This window comes from Panthera onca, chromosome B4, assembly GCF_046562875.1.
Source record: "Panthera onca isolate mPanOnc1 chromosome B4, mPanOnc1 haplotype 2, whole genome shotgun sequence".
Lineage (NCBI taxonomy): Eukaryota > Metazoa > Chordata > Mammalia > Carnivora > Felidae > Panthera > Panthera onca.
The window spans coordinates 24,856,925-24,880,106 of NC_138345.1; the positions used below are offsets into that span (position 1 = coordinate 24,856,925).

The 23,182-nt window shown below is 38.4% G+C and overlaps 1 protein-coding gene across 9 annotated transcripts in view; it reads left to right on the plus strand.

The window, feature by feature from the left end:
• The window catches only part of ANKRD26 (ankyrin repeat domain 26), a 114,489-nt gene that overhangs the window by 86,419 nt on the left and 4,888 nt on the right, over nucleotides 1-23,182 (plus strand). For 8 of the 9 annotated variants that reach the window (XM_078450317.2, XM_078450320.2, XM_078450318.2 and 5 more), the window contains 8 exons: nucleotides 366-518; nucleotides 2,116-2,186; nucleotides 2,516-2,609; nucleotides 7,047-7,099; nucleotides 7,447-7,540; nucleotides 19,553-19,843; nucleotides 20,375-20,592; nucleotides 21,819-22,047. In XM_078450317.2, coding sequence (XP_078306443.1) covers nucleotides 366-518; nucleotides 2,116-2,186; nucleotides 2,516-2,609; nucleotides 7,047-7,099; nucleotides 7,447-7,540; nucleotides 19,553-19,843; nucleotides 20,375-20,592; nucleotides 21,819-22,047 — 1,203 coding nt within the window. The remainder of the gene's footprint in view (nucleotides 1-365; nucleotides 519-2,115; nucleotides 2,187-2,515; nucleotides 2,610-7,046; nucleotides 7,100-7,446; nucleotides 7,541-19,552; nucleotides 19,844-20,374; nucleotides 20,593-21,818; nucleotides 22,048-23,182) is intronic. The other variant, XM_078450322.2, reaches the window with a different exon arrangement.

The following is a 23,182-nucleotide window of genomic DNA, read 5'->3' on the forward strand; positions in this document are numbered from 1 at the left end:
CTTAAACCTGTAATAAAAAAAGAGGGAAAACCTTTCATAATGTAGAATTTACGACTGCTGTGCCCACTATGTCCCCATTTCTTTTTGAGACTTCTGTAGGTTATGAAGCTTTGCAAATTCACCAGTGGAGAACAGATAGGCTGGATTCATTATCTAAGTGACATCATCCTGACTAGCCAGGGAGATATAACACCTTTTGTTCTTTAACTGAATTCAGTAAATAGGAATGTGTACGTGTTAGGAAAAGATGGTTAATTGATGTATGTGGTGATATTTCTCAAAGTACGTATGTTAGAGTTGTATATTATTAACATAATTTAATAATAAGATGATTTATAAAATCAGTAACAGAAATGTCTTATTAGGTAGTTATGAGACAACTTCAACAAGAACTGGCTGATACTCTGAAGAAACAGTCTATGTCAGAGGCTTCCCTGGAGGTTACATCACGTTATCGTCTTAGTTTAGAAGATGAGACACGGGATCTAAAGAAGAAATTAGGTCAAGTCAGAAGTCAGGCATGTATTAAATGTAATCTGTCAACAGCTAACTTATAGCTGGTCAAATAATATAAAGTGTTTTAGGATACTAATTTCCATAGACCACTTCCTTTTGTATTTTCATTATAATTAATTCATTATGATTTTAGTATCTTTACAATGCATTTATTTCTTAAACTCTTTTATTCTATTTGTGTTATATATTTTTTCTTATAATATTTACTCTTAGGAAAGTTGAAGCTTTTGTATCCTTCCTCACAGGAATTGACACTTTTTTTTCTTTGTTTAATTTAAAATTTTTTTTTAAAGTTTATTTATTTTGAGAGAGAAAGAGCAAGAGAGAGTGTGTGCATGCATGTTAACAGGGGAGGGGCAGAGAGAGGAGAGAGAGAATCCCAAGCAGGGTCCATTCTGTCAGTGCAGAGCCAACATGGGGCTCAGTTTCATGAACCATGAGATCATGACCTGAGCTGGAAGCAAGAATTGGATGCTTAACTGACTTAGCCACCCAGATGCCCCAGTAGATGCTATTATTCTTCTTATTATTTTTAACGTTTATTCATTATTGAGAGACAGGGCATGGGCATGGGGAGGGCAGAGAGAGGAGGAGACACAGAATCTGAAGCAGGATCCAGGCTCTGAGCTGTGAGCACAGAACCCGATGCGGGGCTCAAACTCACAAACTGCGAGATCATGACCTGAGTCGAAGTCAGATGCTGAACTGAGTGAGCCACCCAGGTGCCCCAGTAGATGCTATTATCTTCATTTTATAGATGCAGAAACTGAGACACAGAAGTTTTAAGTAATTTGCTCAAGGTCATATAGGTAATAACCAGCAGAATTGGGAATTCAGACCCAGGCATTTTGGCTCCTACTAAGATACTGCTTCTCAAACTATTCCATGAAACATCTTGTTGCCATTGAAAACAACATGTTAAGTTATATAATCACTAGAATAGCAATGTCATTCACCTATGTGAATATTTGAAATCATAGTTGATGCGGTGCTTGGAGTATGAAAACAGAAATGTTTACCATAAGGTAATTCCCTATATTTCCTCCGTTTGACCAGTAGATAAAGTTGTATGTTTATCTGATCATATATAATTTAAAAACATTAAAAATGTTATGTTTTTGTAGTAGAGTAAGGTTGGTAAGCTATTCTGTAAGAGTATTTAAACATTTTTGTCTTCGTAGGCCATAGTCTGTTGTAGCAGCTCAGCTCTGCTGTTATGACCTAAAAGTAGCCATCAGTCAGCATGTAGAGGAGAGTGTGGCTGGGTCCAATAAGATTTTAGTTACAGGGGCACTTGGGCGGCATAGTTGGTTGAGCGTCCTGACTCTTAATTTCCACTCAGGTCATGATCCCAAACCCCACATCATGAGACCGGTCCTGAGACCGAGCCCCTCATCAGGCTTCTCCCTGAGCTTGCAGCCTGCTTACGATTTTCTCTGTCTCTCTCTCTGCCTCTCTTCCCCACTTACGCACGCGGTCTCTCTCTCTCTCTGTGTCTCTGTCTCTCAAGTAAAAAAAAAAAAATGTAGTTACAAGAACAGGTGATGGTGTTCTACTAGATTGCCAGTAGTTAAAATTATTACCTTTTCTTTATTCTAGTTGCAAGAAGCACAGGATCAACATGCAGAGGCCGTAAGATATGCTGAGAAGACGAAAGATCATATGCAAAAGTATAATTTAATCCTCACAGAAAATAGCTTGATTATTTATAAAGCAGATAAGCAGTGTAGTATGAGAAATGTATTAGTTATGCCAGTATATCTTTGTTAAGCTGGGTACAAATTCCAGCTTTGAGCTATTTTGAAATGCAGATTGTGGCATATTATCTCTCAATGTTGCACCTTATCCACAAAACACAACGAGAAAAATGGCACAATTGCCAAATCCTCCTCTTGATAAAATTTTAAGGATTTATGTAATGCCCTCATTTGTTCAGAAATTATACGGTATTTTTTTAAATTTATGTGTGAGAATAATTATCTTAAGATCTGCATTTTAGGCTAGAGGTTAAAAATACCAGGCAAGAAGAAACCATCAAACAGCAAGCGGCCCAAATTCAAGATCTTCAGAGCAACTTGTTAAGGACAAGTTTGGTAAGTCCGTCTCTTAATGTCTGCCCTACTGAAAAGGAATCCTTATTTCACTAGTGGTAGTACATAAGAATGTTTTGGATCATATGAAAAATCTCACAGATCAAAATATTAGGTTCATATTGTTCCTACTTGCTGCTAGTGATGTAATTCTTCTATATAGATGAAGCGGATTGAATTCATAAAGTAATGATGTTTGTAGTGAGATTTTAATAAAAACATTGTGAGAGTCTAAGAAAAGCCACATTTTATATACACCACAGTGAGCGTTTGGTTTAGTCCACCTTTTGGCTATTGTGAATAATGCTGCTGTGAACGTTGGCATACAGATGTGTGAGTCCCTGCTAATATTTTTCAGCGTGTTTCAAACTTCCCCAAACTTTGAGTGATCATTTGATCTTGAGTTCTGACTTTCTCTTGTAATCTCAACCCTTCAGTGAGAGTTTGAGAACAGGTTATTTTAATGATGATTTGTTGTAATTTGTAATTACAAATTTGCAATTTATTGTCTTCATCAAGACTGACTAGCAGGTCGTTATGCAAACGTCCTTCTCAAAGGAATGGACTTTTCTCTTTGTTGGATTTTGTAAAGGAAAAGAAATGCCAGTGAAAAACTAGAAATGGCTGCTCAGTCAGGGCCTTACCTAGTAACATAGAGCTCCTACCATTGCAAGTTCAGAAACTCATTTTTCTCCATTCACTTGAGTTAATCAGCCTTTCAGAGATTTCACAGTTCAATCTCAGAAAAGACTAATATGCAATTCAGGATTCTAATTTATTGACATGTAGTGAAACCCCAACTGTTTTCCAAGCAGAACAGTTAATGTCATCCCACTCTCACCCTCCTTTGTAGGATTTACACTGTACATCCTAAGTGGGAGCAGTGAGGTAGATACACTGACCAACTAGTTTCTTTCAGTCACAAAAGCTATATAATATACATGCAAGTTTCATTAGACAGCTGTACCCGTCAGGGGAACTAGAACATTCTGTTGACTGGCCCTTTTTGTGGCTGAAGAGACACTGAAAATTATTTTCTTTTCTAGACCTCTTATAAATGAGTCACATTGTTTTAGGGTACTTTTCATGCGAGTAACATGACACTATGTTGATCAGTCTGCTATGAATGAGAGTGCGAGGCGTTGTCCTGCTACTGTGTCCTAAAGCAATCTTTAAGGTCTCAAAAACTAAAATTTGTAAGAATATCCAAAACTGATTAAGCTTTTATTAAAGAATAACGAGGGATTTTCTGTAGATGCCTATAGAAAGGAATTAGGGTTATGGCATGAAATTAGCTGCCACTTTAAGGTCTTCCCTGTGAAACAAAAATTTAGATGGTTTTCAGCCAACTCATAGCTCTGACTTCTCTAGAAGGCGCTTATCTCTTGAATCCCCAAGTCAGAGGCTACCTGGGTTTAGATATTTGATGCACACAATTTTGAGGTGAAGAATCTGGATTGGGAAGAAGGTTAAGCTCTAGCCGACTTAACCTTCCTGACAATATAGTCAAGCATGCGTCTGAAAGGAACTTCAGAAGAGTTCCATAAGGTGAGATCTCTATGGACTAAGAAATTACTCGAAAGGAAACAAAGGCAAACCAGTGATTATCCAGCCCTGTGATAAATGTCGTGTTATAAAAGAAAAGCGAGACAAACTATGCTGGTCAGCATCCTAAGGGTAAGGGTGCCCCCTAAGAGTCAATAAGAAAAACACACTCAAAGTAACACGGAAAAGAGTCCAAATAAATGTACACGATTAGCTGTCTACAAAGGTAATCCATGTTATTAAGTAATGATTTTTGAGTCTGCGGTTGAGGACGTTGTCTATGAGGACCTAGACGGAAGAGTGCAAAGTACAGATGGCCTAGGTAAAGGGGTCAAAGCTCGAAATGTGAATTAGAGAATCTGGTTTTGAAGCCTTAAGAGTGTTTGAAAAGACAGATAGCAAGGGGCAAGGACTCAATGTCAGGGGTTGCCATCCTTTAGAAATAAGGTGGGGTTAGAAGAGCAGAGGGACTCTCTGACCCTCCCCCGTTCATGCTCTATCTCTCTCTGTCTCAAAAATAAATGTTAAAAAAAAAAAAAATTGAAAAAAAAGAGCAGAGGGAGAGTATGGTCATTGTTATCAGCTGCTGCTGAGAAGTGAAACAGGATAAAGACTTTAAAAAAATTAAAAAAAAAAAGGTCCTTGATGACCCTCAAACTTTCTTAGTGGAATGATAGGAGTGAAAGGTAGGTTTTAGTGTAAAAGAAGGAAAGAAGTGAAGAAAAGTTGCATCTGTGGATGAGACGATACATTAAAAAATGTTCGAGTCCACTGCAAGGGGAGAAGCAGGGTGATAGATGGACAAAGCTTCAAAACTTAAGCAAATGGTTAATAGAAGAGGAGAAATTGAAATCTTTCTTCCTTATGCAGCCAGAACTGGGATTTACGGATTTATAGCATTTTACCAACTGCAAAGCTCTGGGGACAGCTTTTCTGATCTGCTTTTTTTTTTTTTTTTTTTTTTTTTTTCAACGTTTATTTATTTTTGGGACAGAGAGAGACAGAGCATGAACGGGGGAGGGACAGAGAGAGAGGGAGACACAGAATCGGAAACAGGCTCCAGGCTCTGAGCCATCAGCCCAGAGCCTGACGCGGGGCTCGAACTCACGGACCGTGAGATCGTGACCTGGCTGAAGTCGGACGCTTAACCGACTGCGCCACCCAGGCGCCCCAGATCTGCTTTTACCACAAAGCCTTAATCTCTTCATCAGAGTACCTGCTAAAGCAGCCTAACGTAAACAGTACGGACATGAAATGATTGAGGAACTTTGGTTTAGCAAGACTCCATTATTCCCATGTCAGTGGCTTTCCCTTGCCTCTGATGGTCATGTAAAGGATTTATTACTCAGTCTAGGAGGTGCTGTTTGTACTGTAGTCTGTGAGCATTGTCCACTGAGTAGTATAGAGAGGAAGTTAGTTATAAGTATTTTAAGTGGAAAAAAAGTACTGTTGGCTAGTGGCATTGGCGAAAGTTGTGTGAAGTACTGAGGAGAGATTCTGGGCCTCATGCTCCCCATTTGCTGCCACTTGCGGTGGAGTGAGAATAACTTCAGTATAATTTGTATAGGGGACCACTTCTACTGGCATGCCACCTGCCTAAACTATCATGTTGTATTGGAACGCAAAATACAGCAACAGTAATCATGCTAAATGCAGACACTTAGAGCTGACTATGTGCCGTGTACCCTTCTAAGTTGTTCATGTATTATTTCCTAATTTAATCTTCCCAACATCCCAGTGAGGTAGATACTATTATTATTTATTTGGAGATCACTTTTTTAAGGTTCTTTATTTTGAGAGAGAGAGAGAGAGAGAGAGATTGTGGGGAAGGTCAGGTAGGGAGAGAAAGGGAGAGAGAGAGAGAGAGAGAGAGAATGAATTCCAAGCGGGCTCCTCGCTGTCCATGCAGAGCCTGATGTGGGGCTCAATCACATGACCCTGAGATCATGTCCTGAGCGGAAATCAAGAGCCAGACGCTGAACCGACTGAGCCACCCAGGTGCCCCAGTAGGTGCTGTTATTACCTTCATTTTACAGATGCAAAGACTGAGACACGGAAGTTTTAGGTAGTTTGCTCAAGGTCATATAGCTCATCACCAGCAGAATTGGGAATTTAGATCCAGGCATACTGGCTCCTACTAAGATACTGCTTCTCAAACTGTTCCATGAAATATCTCGTCACTGAAAACATCATGTTCAGTTTTATAATCACGAGAATGGCAATGCCATTCACCTATGTGAATATTTGAAATCAGAGTTGATGCGGTGCTTGGAGTATGAAAACAGAAATGTTTACCATAAGGTAATTTCCTATATTCCCTCTATTTGACCGGTACATACATTTGTATGTTTATCTGATCATGTATAATTTTAAAACATTAAAAACATTATGTTTTTGTAGTAGAGTATGGTTGGTAAACTCTTCTGTAAGAGTATTGAAACATTTTTGGCTTTTAGGCCATAGTCTCTGTTGTAGAAGCTCAGCTCTGCTGTTACGACCTAAAAGTAGCCATCAGTCAGCATGTAGAGGAGAGTGTGGCTGGGTCCAATAAGATTTTAGTTACAGGGGCACTTGGGCGGCATAGTTGGTTGAGCGCCCTGACTCTCAATTTCCACTCAGGTCATGATCCCAAACCCCACATCATGAGACCGGTCCTGAGACCGAGCCCCTCATCAGGCTTCTCCCTGAGCTTGCAGCCTGCTTACGATTTTCTCTCTCTCTCTGCCTCTCTTCCCCACTTGTGCATGCTGTGCTGTCTCTCTCTCTCTCTCTCTCTCTCTCTGTGTCTCTGTCTCTCAAGTAAAAAAAAAAACAAAAACCATTTAGTTACAGAAACAGGTGTTGGTGTTCTACTAGATTGTCAGTAGTTAGAATTATTTTTTTTCTTTATTCTAGTTGCAAGAAGCACAGGATCAACATGCAGAGGCCGTAAGATATGCTGAGAAGACGTAAGATCATATGCAAAAGTATAATTTAATCCTCACAGAAAATAGCTTGATTATTTATAAAGCAGATAAGCAGTGTAGTATGAGAAATGTATTAGTTATGCCAGTATATCTTTGTTAAGCTGGGTACAAATTCCAGCTTTGAGCTATTTTGAAATGCAGATTGTGGCATATTATTTCTCAATGTTGCACCTTATCCACAAAACACAACGAGAAAAATGGCACAATTGCCAAATCCTCCTCTTGATAAAATTTTAAGGATTTATGTAATGCCCTCATTTGTTCAGAAATTATACGGTATTTTTTTAAATTTATGTGTGAGAATAATTATCTTAAGATCTGCATTTTAGGCTAGAGGTTAAAAATACCAGGCAAGAAGAAACCATCAAACAGCAAGCGGCCCAAATTCAAGATCTTCAGAGCAACTTGTTAAGGACAAGTTTGGTAAGTCCGTCTCTTAATGTCTGCCCTACTGAAAAGGAATCCTTATTTCACTAGTGGTAGTACATAAGAATGTTTTGGATCATATGAAAAATCTCACAGATCAAAATATTAGGTTCATATTGTTCCTACTTGCTGCTAGTGATGTAATTCTTCTATATAGATGAAGCGGATTGAATTCATAAAGTAATGATGTTTGTAGTGAGATTTTAATAAAAACATTGTGAGAGTCTAAGAAAAGCCACATTTTATATACACCACAGTGAGCGTTTGGTTTAGTCCACCTTTTGGCTATTGTGAATAATGCTGCTGTGAACGTTGGCATACAGATGTGTGAGTCCCTGCTAATATTTTTCAGCGTGTTTCAAACTTCCCCAAACTTTGAGTGATCATTTGATCTTGAGTTCTGACTTTCTCTTGTAATCTCAACCCTTCAGTGAGAGTTTGAGAACAGGTTATTTTAATGATGATTTGTTGTAATTTGTAATTACAAATTTGCAATTTATTGTCTTCATCAAGACTGACTAGCAGGTCGTTATGCAAACGTCCTTCTCAAAGGAATGGACTTTTCTCTTTGTTGGATTTTGTAAAGGAAAAGAAATGCCAGTGAAAAACTAGAAATGGCTGCTCAGTCAGGGCCTTACCTAGTAACATAGAGCTCCTACCATTGCAAGTTCAGAAACTCATTTTTCTCCATTCACTTGAGTTAATCAGCCTTTCAGAGATTTCACAGTTCAATCTCAGAAAAGACTAATATGCAATTCAGGATTCTAATTTATTGACATGTAGTGAAACCCCAACTGTTTTCCAAGCAGAACAGTTAATGTCATCCCACTCTCACCCTCCTTTGTAGGATTTACACTGTACATCCTAAGTGGGAGCAGTGAGGTAGATACACTGACCAACTAGTTTCTTTCAGTCACAAAAGCTATATAATATACATGCAAGTTTCATTAGACAGCTGTACCCGTCAGGGGAACTAGAACATTCTGTTGACTGGCCCTTTTTGTGGCTGAAGAGACACTGAAAATTATTTTCTTTTCTAGACCTCTTATAAATGAGTCACATTGTTTTAGGGTACTTTTCATGCGAGTAACATGACACTATGTTGATCAGTCTGCTATGAATGAGAGTGCGAGGCGTTGTCCTGCTACTGTGTCCTAAAGCAGTCTTTAAGGTCTCAAAAACTAAAATTTGTAAGAATATCCGAAACTGATTAAGCTTTTATTAAAGAATAACGAGGGATTTTCTGTAGATGCCTATAGAAAGGAATTAGGGTTATGGCATGAAATTAGCTGCCACTTTAAGGTCTTCCCTGTGAAACAAAAATTTAGATAGCTTTCAGCCAACTCATAGCTCTGACTTCTCTAGAAGGTCCTTATCTCCTGAATCCTCAAGCCAGAGACTACCTGGGTTAAGATTTTTTTTTGGGCAGGGTGTGTTCTTTTTTATTAACTTTATATTTCATTTTTAAAAATTTACATCCAAATTAGTTAGCATATACTGAAGCAATGATTTCAGGAGTAGATTCCTTAATGCCCCTTACTCATTAAGACCATCCCCCCTCCCACAACCCTTCCAGCAACCCTGTTTGTTCTCCATATTTATGAGTCTCCTCTGTCCCATCCCTGTTTTTATATTATTTTTGTTTCCCTTCCCTTATGTTCATCTGTTTTGTCTCTTGAAGTCCTCATACAAGTGAAATCATATGAATTTGTCTTTCTCTGACTTACTTATTTCACTTAGTATTAATACCCTCCAGTTCCATCCACGTAGTTGCAAATGGCAAGATTTCATTCTTTTTGATTGCCAAGTAATACTCCATTGAATATATACACCACATCTTCTTTATCCATTCATCCATTGATGGACATTTGGGCTCTTTCCATACTTTGGCTATTGCTGATAGTGCTGCTATAAACATGGGGGTGCATGTGTCCCTTTGAAACAGCACACCTGTATCCCTCGGATAAATGCCTAGTAGTGCAATTGCTGGGTCATAGTGTAGTTCTGTTTTTAGTTTTTTGAGGAAACTCCATACCATTTTCCAGAGTGACTGCACGAGCTTGCATTGCCACCAACAATGCAAAAGAGATCCTCTTCTCTGCATCTTCGCCAACATATGTTGTTCCCTGAGTTCTTAATGTTAGCCATTCTGACAGGTGTAAGGTGGTATCTCAGTGTGGTTTTGATTTCCCTGATGATGAGTGATGTGGAGCATTTTTGCCTGTGTCAGTTGGCCATGTGGATGTCTTCTTTGGAGCAGTGTCTGCTCATGTCTTTTGCCCATTACTTCACTGGATTACTTGTTTTTTTGGGTGTTGAGTTTGGTAAGTTCTTTGTAGATTTTGGATACTAACCATTTTTTTTTTCAAATATATGAAATTTATTGTCCAATTGGTTTCCATAAACACCCAGTGCTCATCCCAAAAGATGCCCCCTTCAATACCCATCACCCACCCTCCTCTCCCTCCCACCCCCCATCAGCCCTCAGTTTATAAGAGTCTCTTATGCTTTGGCTCTCTCCCACTCTATCTGATATGTCATTTGCAAATACCTTCTCCCATTCTGTCAGTTGCCTTTTAGTTTTGCTGATTGTTTCCTTCACTGTGCAGAAGCTTTTCATTTTGATGAGGTCCCAGTAGTTCATTTTTGCTTTTGTTTCCCTTGCCTCCAGAGACGTTTAGATAAGAAGTTGCTGCTGGCAAGATCAAAGAGGGTTTTGCCTGCTTTCTCCTCGAGGATTTTGATGGCTTCCTGTCTCACATTGAGGTCTTTCATCCATTTTGAGGTTATTTTTGTGTAATGTACAACTTTTTATGTGAACATGTTTTCATTTCTCTTGGGTATATACCTATAAATACATTTGCTGGTTCATATGGTAACTCTGTTAAACCTTTTTGTTTGTTTTTGTTTTTTCAACCTTTTGAGGAGGGGCAGGCACTTGGGTGGGTCAGCTGGTTGAGTGGCCGGCTCTTGATTTCAGCTCAGGTCATGATCTCAGGGTTGTGGAATCGAGCCCTACATTGGGCTCTGCTCTGAGCATGGAGCCTGCGTGGGATTCTCTCCCTCCCTCTCCTTCTGTCCCTCTACCCCACTTGTGCACTCTCTCTAAAATAAGTTTAGAAAAAATGTTTTTCAAGTTTAACCTTTTGAGGAACTGCCAGACTATTTTCCAAAGTGGCAGCAACATTACATTTTCATCAGCAGTTTTTGAGAGTTCCCATTTTTCCTGACTCTTGCCAATGTTTGTCATTATCTGTTGTTTTTATTATAGCAATTCTAGTGGGTATGAAATGGCATCTTGTGGTTTTTGGTTTGCATTTTTCTTATAACTAATGATGTTGAACATCTCTCTTTTATTTTTGAGAGAGACAGTGTGAGCAGGGGAGGGGCAGAGAGAGAGGGAGACACAGAATCTGAAGCAGGCTCCAGGCTCCCAGCTGTCAGCACAAAGCCCCATGCGGGGCTCGAACTCACAAACCATGAGATCGTGACCTGCATCAAAGTCGGACTCCCAACTGACTGAGCCACCCAGGCACCCCGAACATCTCCCTTTTAATGTGATTTTTATCCATTTCTATATCTTCTTTAAGGAACTAATCCATTCTTTTCCCCATTTTTATATTGGATTGTCTTTTCATTATTGGAAGAGTTATTTAAATATCCTACATACAAATCCCTTAGCAGATATGGGATTTTCAGATATTTTCTCATATTTAGTCGCTTGCCCTTTCACTTTCTTGATGGTGATATTTGAAGCATAGAAGTTTTTAATTTTGATGAAGTAAACTTAATCTGCTTTTGTCTTTTGGTGTCATGTCTAAGAAATCATTGCCAAATCCAGTCACAAACATATACACGTATGCTTTTTTCTAAGAGTTTTATCATTTTAGCTCTTAGATTTTAAGGTAATTTTGTATATATGCTATGGGGTAGAGGTCTGATTTTATTACTTTGCATGTGGATATCCATTTGTCCCAGTACCATTTGTTACAAAGACTATTCTTGTTCCATTTAATTGTCTGACACCCTTGTTGAAAATCAGTTGACTATAATGTGAGAGTTTATTTTTAGATTCTCAATGTTAATACATTGATCTATATGTCTATCTTTATGCCAGTACCATATCAAATTTTATGAAAACTCTTTCCTAGTTATCTTGACAATTACCAATCACTTATGTAATAATAAAAAGTCAATGTAGTAGAACTTAACTTTGCTCCTATAGAGATTTTTGCTTCTGGAAGGACCCTTTCGCCAGCCTATGCCTTGCTGACCCCATGACTCGATGTGAAGTCAGGCTCAAAAATATAAAATGCTCTTTCTTTAGTCTGTTCAGACTTTTATTTATTTATTTATTTATATTTTATTTTTTTAAATTTTTTTTTAGAGCATGCACAAGCAGGAAGAGGGGGCCTGGGGGGTTGGAGAGAATTTTTAGCAGGCTTCGCACTTAGTGTGGAGGCTGACAGGGGTCTTGATCCCATGACCCTGGGATCATGACCTGAGAGTTTGAGGCTCAACTGACTGAGCCACCCAGGTTCCCCTCCTGTTCAAACTTTTAGTCTATCAGTCAGTGCCACCCACTTTCATTTCCATCAAATCTTGGTCATAGAATCTCTTGACTCAGTCTACCATTTACTTCATTATATTTTATTATCTCATAATGCATGGACTAATCCATAGTTTTCACCATCTAGGAAGGAAAAGATTAACTCTGGGCTAGTGGTAATGCAAACTGGTGTAGCTGCTCTGGAAAACAGTGCATAGGTTCTTCAAAACAATTGAAAATAGAACTACCCTACGACCCCTCAATAGCACTACTGGGAATTTATGCAAAGGATACAGGAGTGCTGATTCATTAGGGGCACATGTACTCCAATGTCTATAGCAGTGCTTTCAACAATAGCCAAATTGTGGAAAGAGCCTAAATGCCCATCAACTGATGAATGGATAAAGAGATGTGGTTTATATATACACTGGAATACTACCTGGCAAGGAGAAAGAGTGAAATCATGCTATCTGTTGCAATGTGGATGGAACTGGAAGGTATTATGCTTCGTGAAATAAGTCACAGAAAAACAGATATCATATGTTTTTGCTCATATTCGTGGAACTTGAGAAACTTAACAGAAGACCATGGGGGAAGGGAAAGGGAAAAATAGTTACAGAGAAGGAGAGGGGCAAACCACAGGAGACTCTTGAATGCAGAGAACAAATAGAGGGTTGTTGGGGGGGGTGGGCGGTGGGTGAGAAGGGAAAGTGGGTGGTGGGCGTTGAGGAAGGCACTTGTTGGGATGAGCCCTGGGTGTTGTCTATAAGTGATGAACCACAGGAATCTACCCCCAAAACCAAGAGCACACTGTACACGCTGTATGTTAGCAAATTTGACAATAAATTCTATTTAAAAAAAGAAATGAAAGTGAGGGGATGGAGAAAAATTTATCATGTTAAAAGAAAAAGTAGCGATAATTTTGTCAGACAGAAGAGTCCTTAAAACAAAGACTGTGGGGCACGTGGGTGCCTCAGTCATTTGAGCGACCGACTAGGTCTTGGCTCAGGTCATGGTCTTATGGCTGGTGGGTTTGAGCCCCATGTTGGGCTCCAGGCTGACAGCATGGAGCCTGCTTGAAATTTTCTCTCCCCCTTTCTATGTCCCTCCCAACCCTGTCTCTCTCAAAATAAGTAAACTTAACAAAAAACAAAGACTGTAGCAAGAGCCAAAGAATGCTACTATATCATAATAAAAGGTACAATCCAATAGGAAGATCTAACAATTGTAAATATTTATGCACCCACCATGAGAGCACTCAAGTACATAAAACAATAACAAACATAAAGGAACTAATTGATAATAATACAGTAATACGGTACTTTAACACCCCATTTACACCAATAGATCTTAATAAAAAATCATGAAAAAATACATCTTAACAGAAAATCACCAAAGAAACAGTGGCTTTGAATGACAGAGTGGACTAGTTCGGACTTAAGAGATTTTTTTCAGAACGTTCCATCCTAAAACAGAATATACATTGTTTTCAAGTGTACATGGAATATTCCCAAGAATGGATCACAAACACAAAACAGGCCTTAATTATTATAAAAAATACATGCAGGTTAAATAACATGCGACTACACTGAATGGGTTAACCAGGAAATACAAGAAGAAATTTTAAAAAATATGTGTATGCAAATGGAAATGAAAAAACAATGGTCTAAAACCTTTGAGATGCTGCAAAAGTGGTTCTAAGAGGGAAGTACATAGCAATATAAGCCTACTTCAAGAAGCAAGACCCAAACAACCTAATCTTATACCTAAAGGAGCTAGAAAAAGAACAACAAATGAAGCCTGAAGCCAGCAGAAGAAAGGAAGTAACAATGATCAGAGCAGAGGGCCCTTGGGTGGCTTAACCGGTTAAGTGTCTGACTCTCGATTTTTGGCTCAGGTCATGATCTCACAGTTGTGAGATCGAGCCCCTCGTTAGGCTCTGTGCTGGCAGCATGGAACCTGGCTGGGATTCTCTTTCTCTCTCTCTTTCTCTCTCTCTCTCTCTCTCTCTCACTCTCTGCCCCTCCCCCACTCAATTAAAATTAAAAAAAAGATTAAAGCAGAAATAAATGATAGTCAAACAAAAAAACAGATAAAACTGGCACAGATCAGTGAAACCTGGAGCTGGTTCTTTGTAAGATTTAGTAAAACTGGTAAGGCTTTAGCCAGAGTTATCAACAAGAAAATAGAAAAAACTAAAATAAAACCACAAATGTGAGAGTAGAAATAAGAACCAACACCACAGAAATACAAACATTTATGAGAGAATATTGTGAAAAACTGTATGCAAACAAATTGGACAACTTAGAAGAAATGAATTAATTCCTTATAAACATATAACTTACCAAAGTGAAACAAGAAGAAATAGAAAATTTGAAAAAAATCAATAATCAGCAAAGAAACTGAATCAGGAATCAAAAAACTCTCAACAAACACAAGTCTAGGACCAGATGGCTTCAGATGTAAATTCTAACATGTAAAGAAGAGCTAATACAAAAAAAAAAAAAAAAAAAAAAAAAAAAAGATTAATACCTGTCCTTTTTTTTTTTTTTTTAATTTTTTTTTAACATTTATTTATTTTTGAGACAGAGAGACACAGAGCATGAACGGGGGAGGGTCAGAGAGAGAGGGAGAAACAGAATCTGACACAGGCTCCAGGCTCTGAGCAGTCAGCACAGAGCCCGACACGGGACTCGAACCCACAGACAGTGAGATCGTGACCTGAGCTGAAGTCAGATGCTTAACCGACTGAGCCACCCAGGCGCCCCAATACCTGTGCTTTTCAAATTGTTCCAGAAAAACATGAAGGGAAACTTCCAAATTCATTCTATGATGCCAGCATTACTCTGATACCAAAACCAGATAAAGACACCACCAAGAGAATTACAGGCCAGCATGTCTGATGAACATGCAAAAATCTTCAACAAAATAAGCAAACTGAATCCAACAATACATTAAAAAATCATTCACCAGGGGCAGCCGGGTGGCTTAGTCAGTTAAGCATCCAACTTCAGCTCAGGTTACGATCTCATGGTTCGTCGGTTCAAGCCCAGTGTCAGGCTCTGTTGACAGCTCGGACCCTGGAACCTATTTCAGATTCTGTGTTTCCCTCTCTCTCTGTCCCTCCCCCACTTGCGCTCTTTCTCAAAAATAAACATTAAAAAAAAAATCATTCACTGTAACAAATGGGATTTATCCCTGGTTTGCAGGGGTGGTTCAATATTTGCAAATCAATGAATGTGATACCTCATATTTTTAAAAAAGCATAAAATCATATTGCAATAGATGCAGAAAAACAATTTGACAAACTATAACATCCATTCGTGATACAAACCTCAACAAAGTAGGCTTGGAGGAACTATACCTCAATATAATAAAGGCCATATATGAAAAATGAACAGCTAATATCCTAACTGGGGAAAAACTTCTTAGATCTTGCTTCTAGTTATCTGCTTCTTCTCATTAGCACTGTTGGTTGTTAATAAATTAATCTCAACATTTATTACATCCTACTTTAATGGAGACCAATTTCTCCTATGTGTCTTATCTCTTTTTTTTCATCCACTTTTCAATGTATCATTTTTGTTTTTTCTTAACAAACTCCCCAAAGTTTAGATTTCTTTTGTTCACAAGTCTGTTAGGAAAAGTGTGGCCAGGACAGCTAGTCTCTGCCCCGCTCAGCTTCAGGTGGGGCAACTGAAAGGATTGGGGCTGGATCCATTTGAAGATTTGTTCACTAACGTCTGGTTGTTGATGCTGGCTGTTGCCTGGGACTTCAGTTCAGGAGGCAGCAGAAACACTTAAACTGACACACCTAGACCCTCTTTGTGGCCTAGACTTCCTCACTAGATGGGGAGCTAGATTCCAAGTAAGCAACCTGAGATACAGAGCAAGGCAGAAGCTGTATCGCCTTTTGTCACCTAGGTTTGGAATACATACAGCATCATATTCACATATTCTGTTCATTAGGAGCAAATCACTAAGGTTGTTCCATGGTCTTTTTTTTTTGTTTTTTTTTATGGAATTAATATTTAAAACCTATGGACACATTTAAAAAGCAGTATAATTTACCCACTGGCCACAAATGTTTGTATTCCTCCCACCTGAAAAATACACTCACTACCCCCTACCCCCCCAGTACCTCCTGCAAGTCTCAGTTATCATGGCATCAGGTTCAGGGCTTGAGTTCAAGATGTTACCATCTTGGGGCACCTGGGTGACTCAGTCGGTTAAGCGTCCGACTTCGGCTCAGGTCATGATCTCACGGTCCGCGAGTTCGAGCCCCGCGTCGGGCTCTGTGCTGACAGCTCAGAGCCTGTGGAGCCTGTTTCAGATTCTGTGTCTCCCTCTCTCTCTGCCCCTCCCCTGTTCATACTCTGTCTCTCTCTGTCTCAAAAATAAATAAACGTTAAAAAAAAATTTAAAAAAAGAAAAAAAGATGTTACCATCTTTTTTTTTTTTTTTTTAATTTTTTTTTTTTCAACGTTTTTTATTTATTTTTGGGACAGAGAGAGACAGAGCATGAACGGGGGAGGGGCAGAGAGAGAGGGAGACACAGAATCGGAAACAGGCTCCAGGCTCCGAGCCATCAGCCCAGAGCCTGACGCGGGGCTCGAACTCACGGACCGCGAGATCGTGACCTGGCTGAAGTCGGATGCTTAACCGACTGCGCCACCCAGGCGCCCCATAAGATGTTACCATCTTAATCAGGTGCAGTGGGGATAAGGTGCCTGGGTTATGGTATCTATAGTCCCTTGAGTGCAAGTGCTCTCAATATGAGGACTTGAGAACTAAAGAGGCAGTTATTTACCACTCACAAATGCAACATTCTAGTCAACTGCTGAAGACTCTCCCGTTCAGAAAAAGATGGGAAGCATCCTAGTCCATAAGAGTTTTGAAATATAGCCTGATGCATGCTGTCAGTTCTTAAGTTAGGACTTAGTCCTAACCACGGGAATACTTTCTCCATGTGTCTTCCCTTTCTTTACTCTTTGAGCTCTTGGTTCCTTCCTTTTCATAAGGAATGACCTGTATTTGCAGCTGTTTTTTCATCCTGCTTCCTCCCTGTGGGACTTCTAAGACCCAAAGGCCTCTTTTCATTTTGCACGATTTGGTTTCTTTTAGTCCAAGCTAGCAAATAGTATGTTTGCTACTGTAATTCTCTTACCTTTTTTGGTTTTCTGTAAATATTACTGGATTTCATGCCGTGTTTTAACAAAGCCAACCTCGCAAGTCCTTTTGAGATAAGCTTTTCCCTTCAGGTTTCCTGTGAAGCTCTTATATGACAATGCCTTTAAAATTCGTCTACTCTTGGGGCTCCTGGCTGGCTCGGTTGGTAGAGCATGTGACACTTGATCTCCGGGACCTGAGTTTAAGCCCCATGTCGGGTGTGGAACCTATTTAAAAAAAAAAAAAAAATCTTATACTCTTAAGATCCTTAAAGAAATTTGAGGCACACCTTAAAATCTTTCTGTTTTCCTGGTAGCACCCTGGATTTTCTCTTAACCCAAAAGCCATTTCTTCATTTTGGCAGTATTTGACAGTTCAACATGTAGAGAGGCTGTAAATGAGAAACAGATAAGTCCTGTTGAACCCAGTAAGTCCTGGTTCCTTTCTTTTTTTTTTTAAATTTTTTTTAACATTTATTTATTTTTGAGACAGAGACAGAGCATGAACGGGGGAGGGTCAGAGAGAGGGAGACACAGAATCTGAAACAGGCTCCAGGCTCCGAGCCGTCAGCACAGAGCCCAACGCGGGGCTTGAACTCACTGACCGTGAGATCATGACCTGAGCCCGAAGTCGGCCACCCAACCGACTGAGCCACCCAGGCGCCCCATCCTGGTTCCTTGCAATTGCACAGCCTTTCTTTAGTTTTTCTTTCCTATCCATTTTACTTTCAGATATTTTGTAGCATGACTTCCCTTTCCTCCAGTGTCATTTTCTTCACTTGATTAGAAACCCTTGCTGTCAGCCTCTTCACAGGCCATCAGGTTTCCACTAAGAGTCTCGTGGAGGCTCTTTTTGGGTCTCATTCTTACGCTTTTCTACATCTTTTCAGGTTCCACCTACCTCCTGGTTCAAAGGAAGTTTAGTTTTAGGTTTTTTTAAATAGCAGCACACCATTTTTAGTATCAGTATCTGTGGTAGTAACTTACTGCTTCATAATAAGCCACCTCAAAGCCTAGTAGTTCAAAACAGCATTTATCTTGTTCACCAATCTTTAGTTTAGGCAAAGCAGAGTAGGGCAACTCATTTCTTCTTCATTTGGCATCAGCTGGGATAACTGGAAGCTGGAGACTAGAATCATCTACAGGCTTGTTCATGCATGTGTTTGGCTGTTGAGGCTGGCCTTTGCCTAGGACGTTGGCTAGTCTCAGCTGGATTATCTACATGAAGACTCAGTAGGTAGCCTGGGATTCCTCACAACGTGGTGGCTGGGTTCTAAGGGTGAGCTTCCCTAGAGAAAGAAAGTCAGATAGAAGCTATATCACATTTTCTAACCTGGCCTTAAAAATCACAGCAGTTCTGCATATTCTGTTCACTAGAAACCAGTTACTGAAGCCAGCATATATTTAAGGGGAGGAATTTTCACAGGAGAAGTATCAACGAATTTATAAAACCACTACATCCACTCACTTTGTCTTACCAATCATATATAATGGAAGGAAGTCCTTCCCAACTCAGCATCACTGAAACTCCAGCCAGTTTTGTTGTTGTTGTTATTTAGTATGATCTCTATTTTGTAGAAAGTAACAAAGGATTACAAGATAACAGTATTGAATTAAAATTTTTTTTGCCTCAAAAAATATGTGGATCATCCAATTAAATTTTTATACTGGGAGATATAATTTCTTAACCTGGAGAATCATTTCTCCTGGGAATGCAGTTCAAATTAGCATAAAACATTTGCAGTTCAGAAAAAGGCTGTGGCATTAGAATCATTACTTATAGATTCATGAATTAGAGTCTTATTTTCAGAGTCTTGGTATTTTTTGACTCGGGCATACATAAGTCAATATGATATTGCTAAAACTTCTTTAAAAATTATGGAGTGTTAAGATGGGGGGAAGGGCTAAGAGACTTTCTACTAAGAGGGGACTTACTTTATGAAAGATATGAAAGAATCATAGAAAAAGTTTAGAATCAAGTGCAAATGTTGTATAGTAAACACAATGATAGCAAAGATCTATTTCAGTAACACCTGATGGCTTTAACTTTGCTCTCGATTTTCTGAGTTGTTAAGGTTCCACATTCTAAGACAGGGAACATTTTATTGCAAATGAATTTATTTAAAAATTTGAGTGCCTGGCTGGCTCAGTTACTCTTGATCTTGAGGTTGTGAGTTCAAGCCTCACACTGGGTGTAGAGATTACTTAAAATTTGAAAAAAAATTTTTGATAGTAGTTTCGAGTTAGACCCATTTCACTCCACTTCCAAACTATATTATTTTATTCATGCAGGCTGATGACCTTACAACAAAACTGGAAACTACATCTTCAAAATGTCTTCACCTGGATGCAAAAAATCAAGTTCTTCAACAGGAGTTATTGTCAATGAAAGCTTTAGGAAAAAAATGTGAAAAACTAGAGAGCAATAGCAAGAAGTTACAACAAGAAGTCGTAAAATTGAAAAGTTTTATGGAAATGAATATGGTAGAACGCAGTCAAGTGGAACAGTATAAACGGGAGATTGAAGAAAGAGCACGACTGGAGATAGTAGAAAAATTAAAGGAAGTCAATCTGTTTTTACAGGTTAATTTATTGATCTGTAATGTGCTTTAACTCATTGCACTGCAAATTACATTTTGGATAGATGTAGTATATAGGTTTCCTCTACTTGTTTTATGGTAATTTGCAGATTTCTAGAGGCATTTGTTCCTCCCTTTAAAGATTTCAGTTTTCATCATTATTCTCACTAAATTTAGAGGATAAGAAAAAATTATGACTTAAACAACTATTCTCACTATTAAGAGGAAAGAAAAAATTATGATTTAAAAATTGTACTGTACTTGGATTATTCTTAAGTTTATTGTTGACTTTTAAAATTTTGTCATTGATTCTATTATTTGAATTATCAGATTGCATGAATACTAATACAAGAATGATTGAACTTTAATTTTATAAGTCATAATTTAATTCAGTTGACATTGATGATAAATATTTTACACTTGAGCTTTTTTTCATTTAAAATTGCTCTCTGAATCATTGACTCAGAACTAAAGGAAACAGGTATAATTATTCAGATTATAGCTATTTTAAAACTATCCTGTTAATTTGCTTTAGGCACAAGCAGCAGCTCAAGAAAACTTAGACCAGTTAAGAGAAAATGCTCATGCTTCAATGAGAAGTCAAATGGAACTTAGAATTAAAGATCTGGAATCTCAGGTCTCTACAATGAAGACTTCTCAAGAAGATTCTACTAAAACAGAGTTGGAAACATACAGGCAACTCTACCTAGAAGAATTAAAAGCTAGAAAGTCCTTGAGAAATAAGCTGAACAGGTAAGTCAAAACAGAATCATAGACAAGAAATTTAGCTTATTAATTTGCCTCTAAAGCATAATTTCTGTGGAGCCAAGATCATGAGATGAGTAGGAAGTGAAAGCGAACTAGATTGTGTAATTTTGGAAAATGATGTTTCTAAGTGAACTTACTTTTGAAATGTTAGTCCAGGACAGTTTGCATCCCTCCTCTTTTTTTTGGTTTTACCGGACCTCTCCCCCCCCCCCCCCCCCTTATGTTTTCCATTGATCGGATCTGCTAGTCTTTAAGTGAATTGTTTAAAGCTTTCCCATTTAGAAGCATATTATTATAAAATTGCTTGTCAGAATTACCCTAAATAGAAATGTCAATGAGTTTCTTTTTGGAAGATGACATCTTTAACCTAAAAGGTCAAGTACTACTACTACTCATCCTGGCAGCTTGGTACATTTATTCTCTTGATTGTGATCTTTGGTATTATTACTAGAGTGGGCCTTGAGACAAACTATCCTCTATGCTTTTTCTACTTTACATAAAGGCATACAGGTGAAATAACAGAAAGACTCACACAGGGCTGAAGGGGAGTAGAATTCCCAAAGTGGCTAAAAAGAGCACCATGGTGGGAGGGAGGTGTGTGGAAGACTGAAGACAGAAAGGGCAGATTCTGCCTCCAGTGCCTTGGTAACTGTTATAAGCTAATTGCCTCTGTAGCTGTTTTAGTTCTTTCTGATCACACCTCTGCCATTACTATCTCCCCTAAAGATTGTTGGTCTCAGTGATTCCTCGGTGTCAAATGCTCAGTTTCTTTGAGATAATAAGTGAAATGTACAAGAGTGGTGAAAGCAAACGCTTGAAAATGTCTTTGAGGGATGGTTTATTTTTATATCTGTAAACAGGTTTACTAAATATAAGTATGTATATATACTGGCATCCTGAAGGATCTTGTCAGTATAGCCATTCCAGAAGACAACAAGTATTATTCATTAAGCCATGTACATCACTGGTAGCCACTTCTCTCCCTTCCCTCATTTGAATTGTTAGGGATCCCCCTGGAAACATAAGTATTTCTTTAGAACAATTTTAAAAGTATAGTTTTAGATAGTGGGTGTGCTCTGTCACATGTTCAGTGTTAAAACACTGTTCAGTGGCAAATGCTATTTACTATTATGGAAACTTACAAAGATGTAAGTCATTTAGGAATGATTAAGGGAAAGAGAAAATGTATTTGTGTTTTTTAATCTTCACAGGACTAATGAGAGACTGTCAGAGATCAATACAAAACTTCTGGTAGAGAGACAGCAGCACCAAACTTTACTCAGCACTCTTACTATGAGGTCAGGCCTGGAACCACCTTATTGTGGACATTTTGAAAATAATTTAGTGCTCAATAGAAATCTTACTCCAAGAGGAAACTTAGTGATTCCTACCTCAAACCCACGGCCGTCATATGACTACAGGGAGACTTCCTTGTGGAAGGTTAGTTATATTATGTTTTACTTTGGGTTTCAGATATCTGATATAATTGTTGCTTTTAATTTGGTGAAATTCTGAGTTGTTTAAGTAACTAACACATACGAAGTAAAAATCATAATTATATGTGCTAAGAAAGAACTGAGGTTAATTTTATAATTTTTTGTTTTTTAGTCCCCAGATCTCTCATTTTCAAGGGATACTTATTTTTATTTTATTTTATTGAGAGAGTGAGTGAGTGCATGCAGGGGAGGGGCAAAAGGAGAGGGAGAAAGAGAATCCCAAGCAGGTTTCATGCTCAGCACAGAGCCCAATGTGGGGCTCAGTCTCAAAAACCATGAGATCATGACCTGAGTCAAAATCAAGATTTGGGCGCTTAAAACAACTGAGCCACCCAGGTGCGCCACGAGAGACACCTAGTATTAACTGTATTCAATAAATATAACTAAACTGACCCATTTTAAATTTCTTGAAAAGCTTTCATTTAAATTTGATTTTAGAAAGTAAATGTTATTGCCTGCTAACCACAGGTACACTTAGATGTTTGGACTTACTTTCAGTTGGCAGTGGTTCATAAACATTTGAAAGTTTTACTATAATCCAGTTTTTGCACCCCTGTACATAAGTGAATGATCGGTCTCCAAACACTTAACGACATAATGAATGTTTACTATTTAAAAGAATCCATGGGGGTGCCTGGGTGGCCCAGTCAGTTCAGCGTCCAACTCTTGATCTCAGGGTCATGAGTTCAAGTCCTGCATTGGGCCCTACGCTGGGCATGGAGGCTACTTAAAAAAAAAAAAAAAAAGAATCCATGATAAGTCCTTTTTATGAATTAAATCAACTTGCAACACTAAAAAGGTTAATTTCTCTTTTAACTTACAATTTTGGTATTTTCTTACACGAGAATACATCCTTAATTGCTTTCTTATGACACTCTTTTTTCTTTTTCCTTTGTTTCAATTTTTATAAAATGTCTTGCTGAGCAATTGTAAAGCATTTCCTAAATAGCTAAATCAAGCAAATATTTGAATCAAGCCATTATTTGAATACTAACAGTTAATGAGAAAATCCTTTTAATTAAAAATTCTTTAAAATTTTTCTTTGAATTAAAATTTGCTGATATATAGTTTTTCCGTGT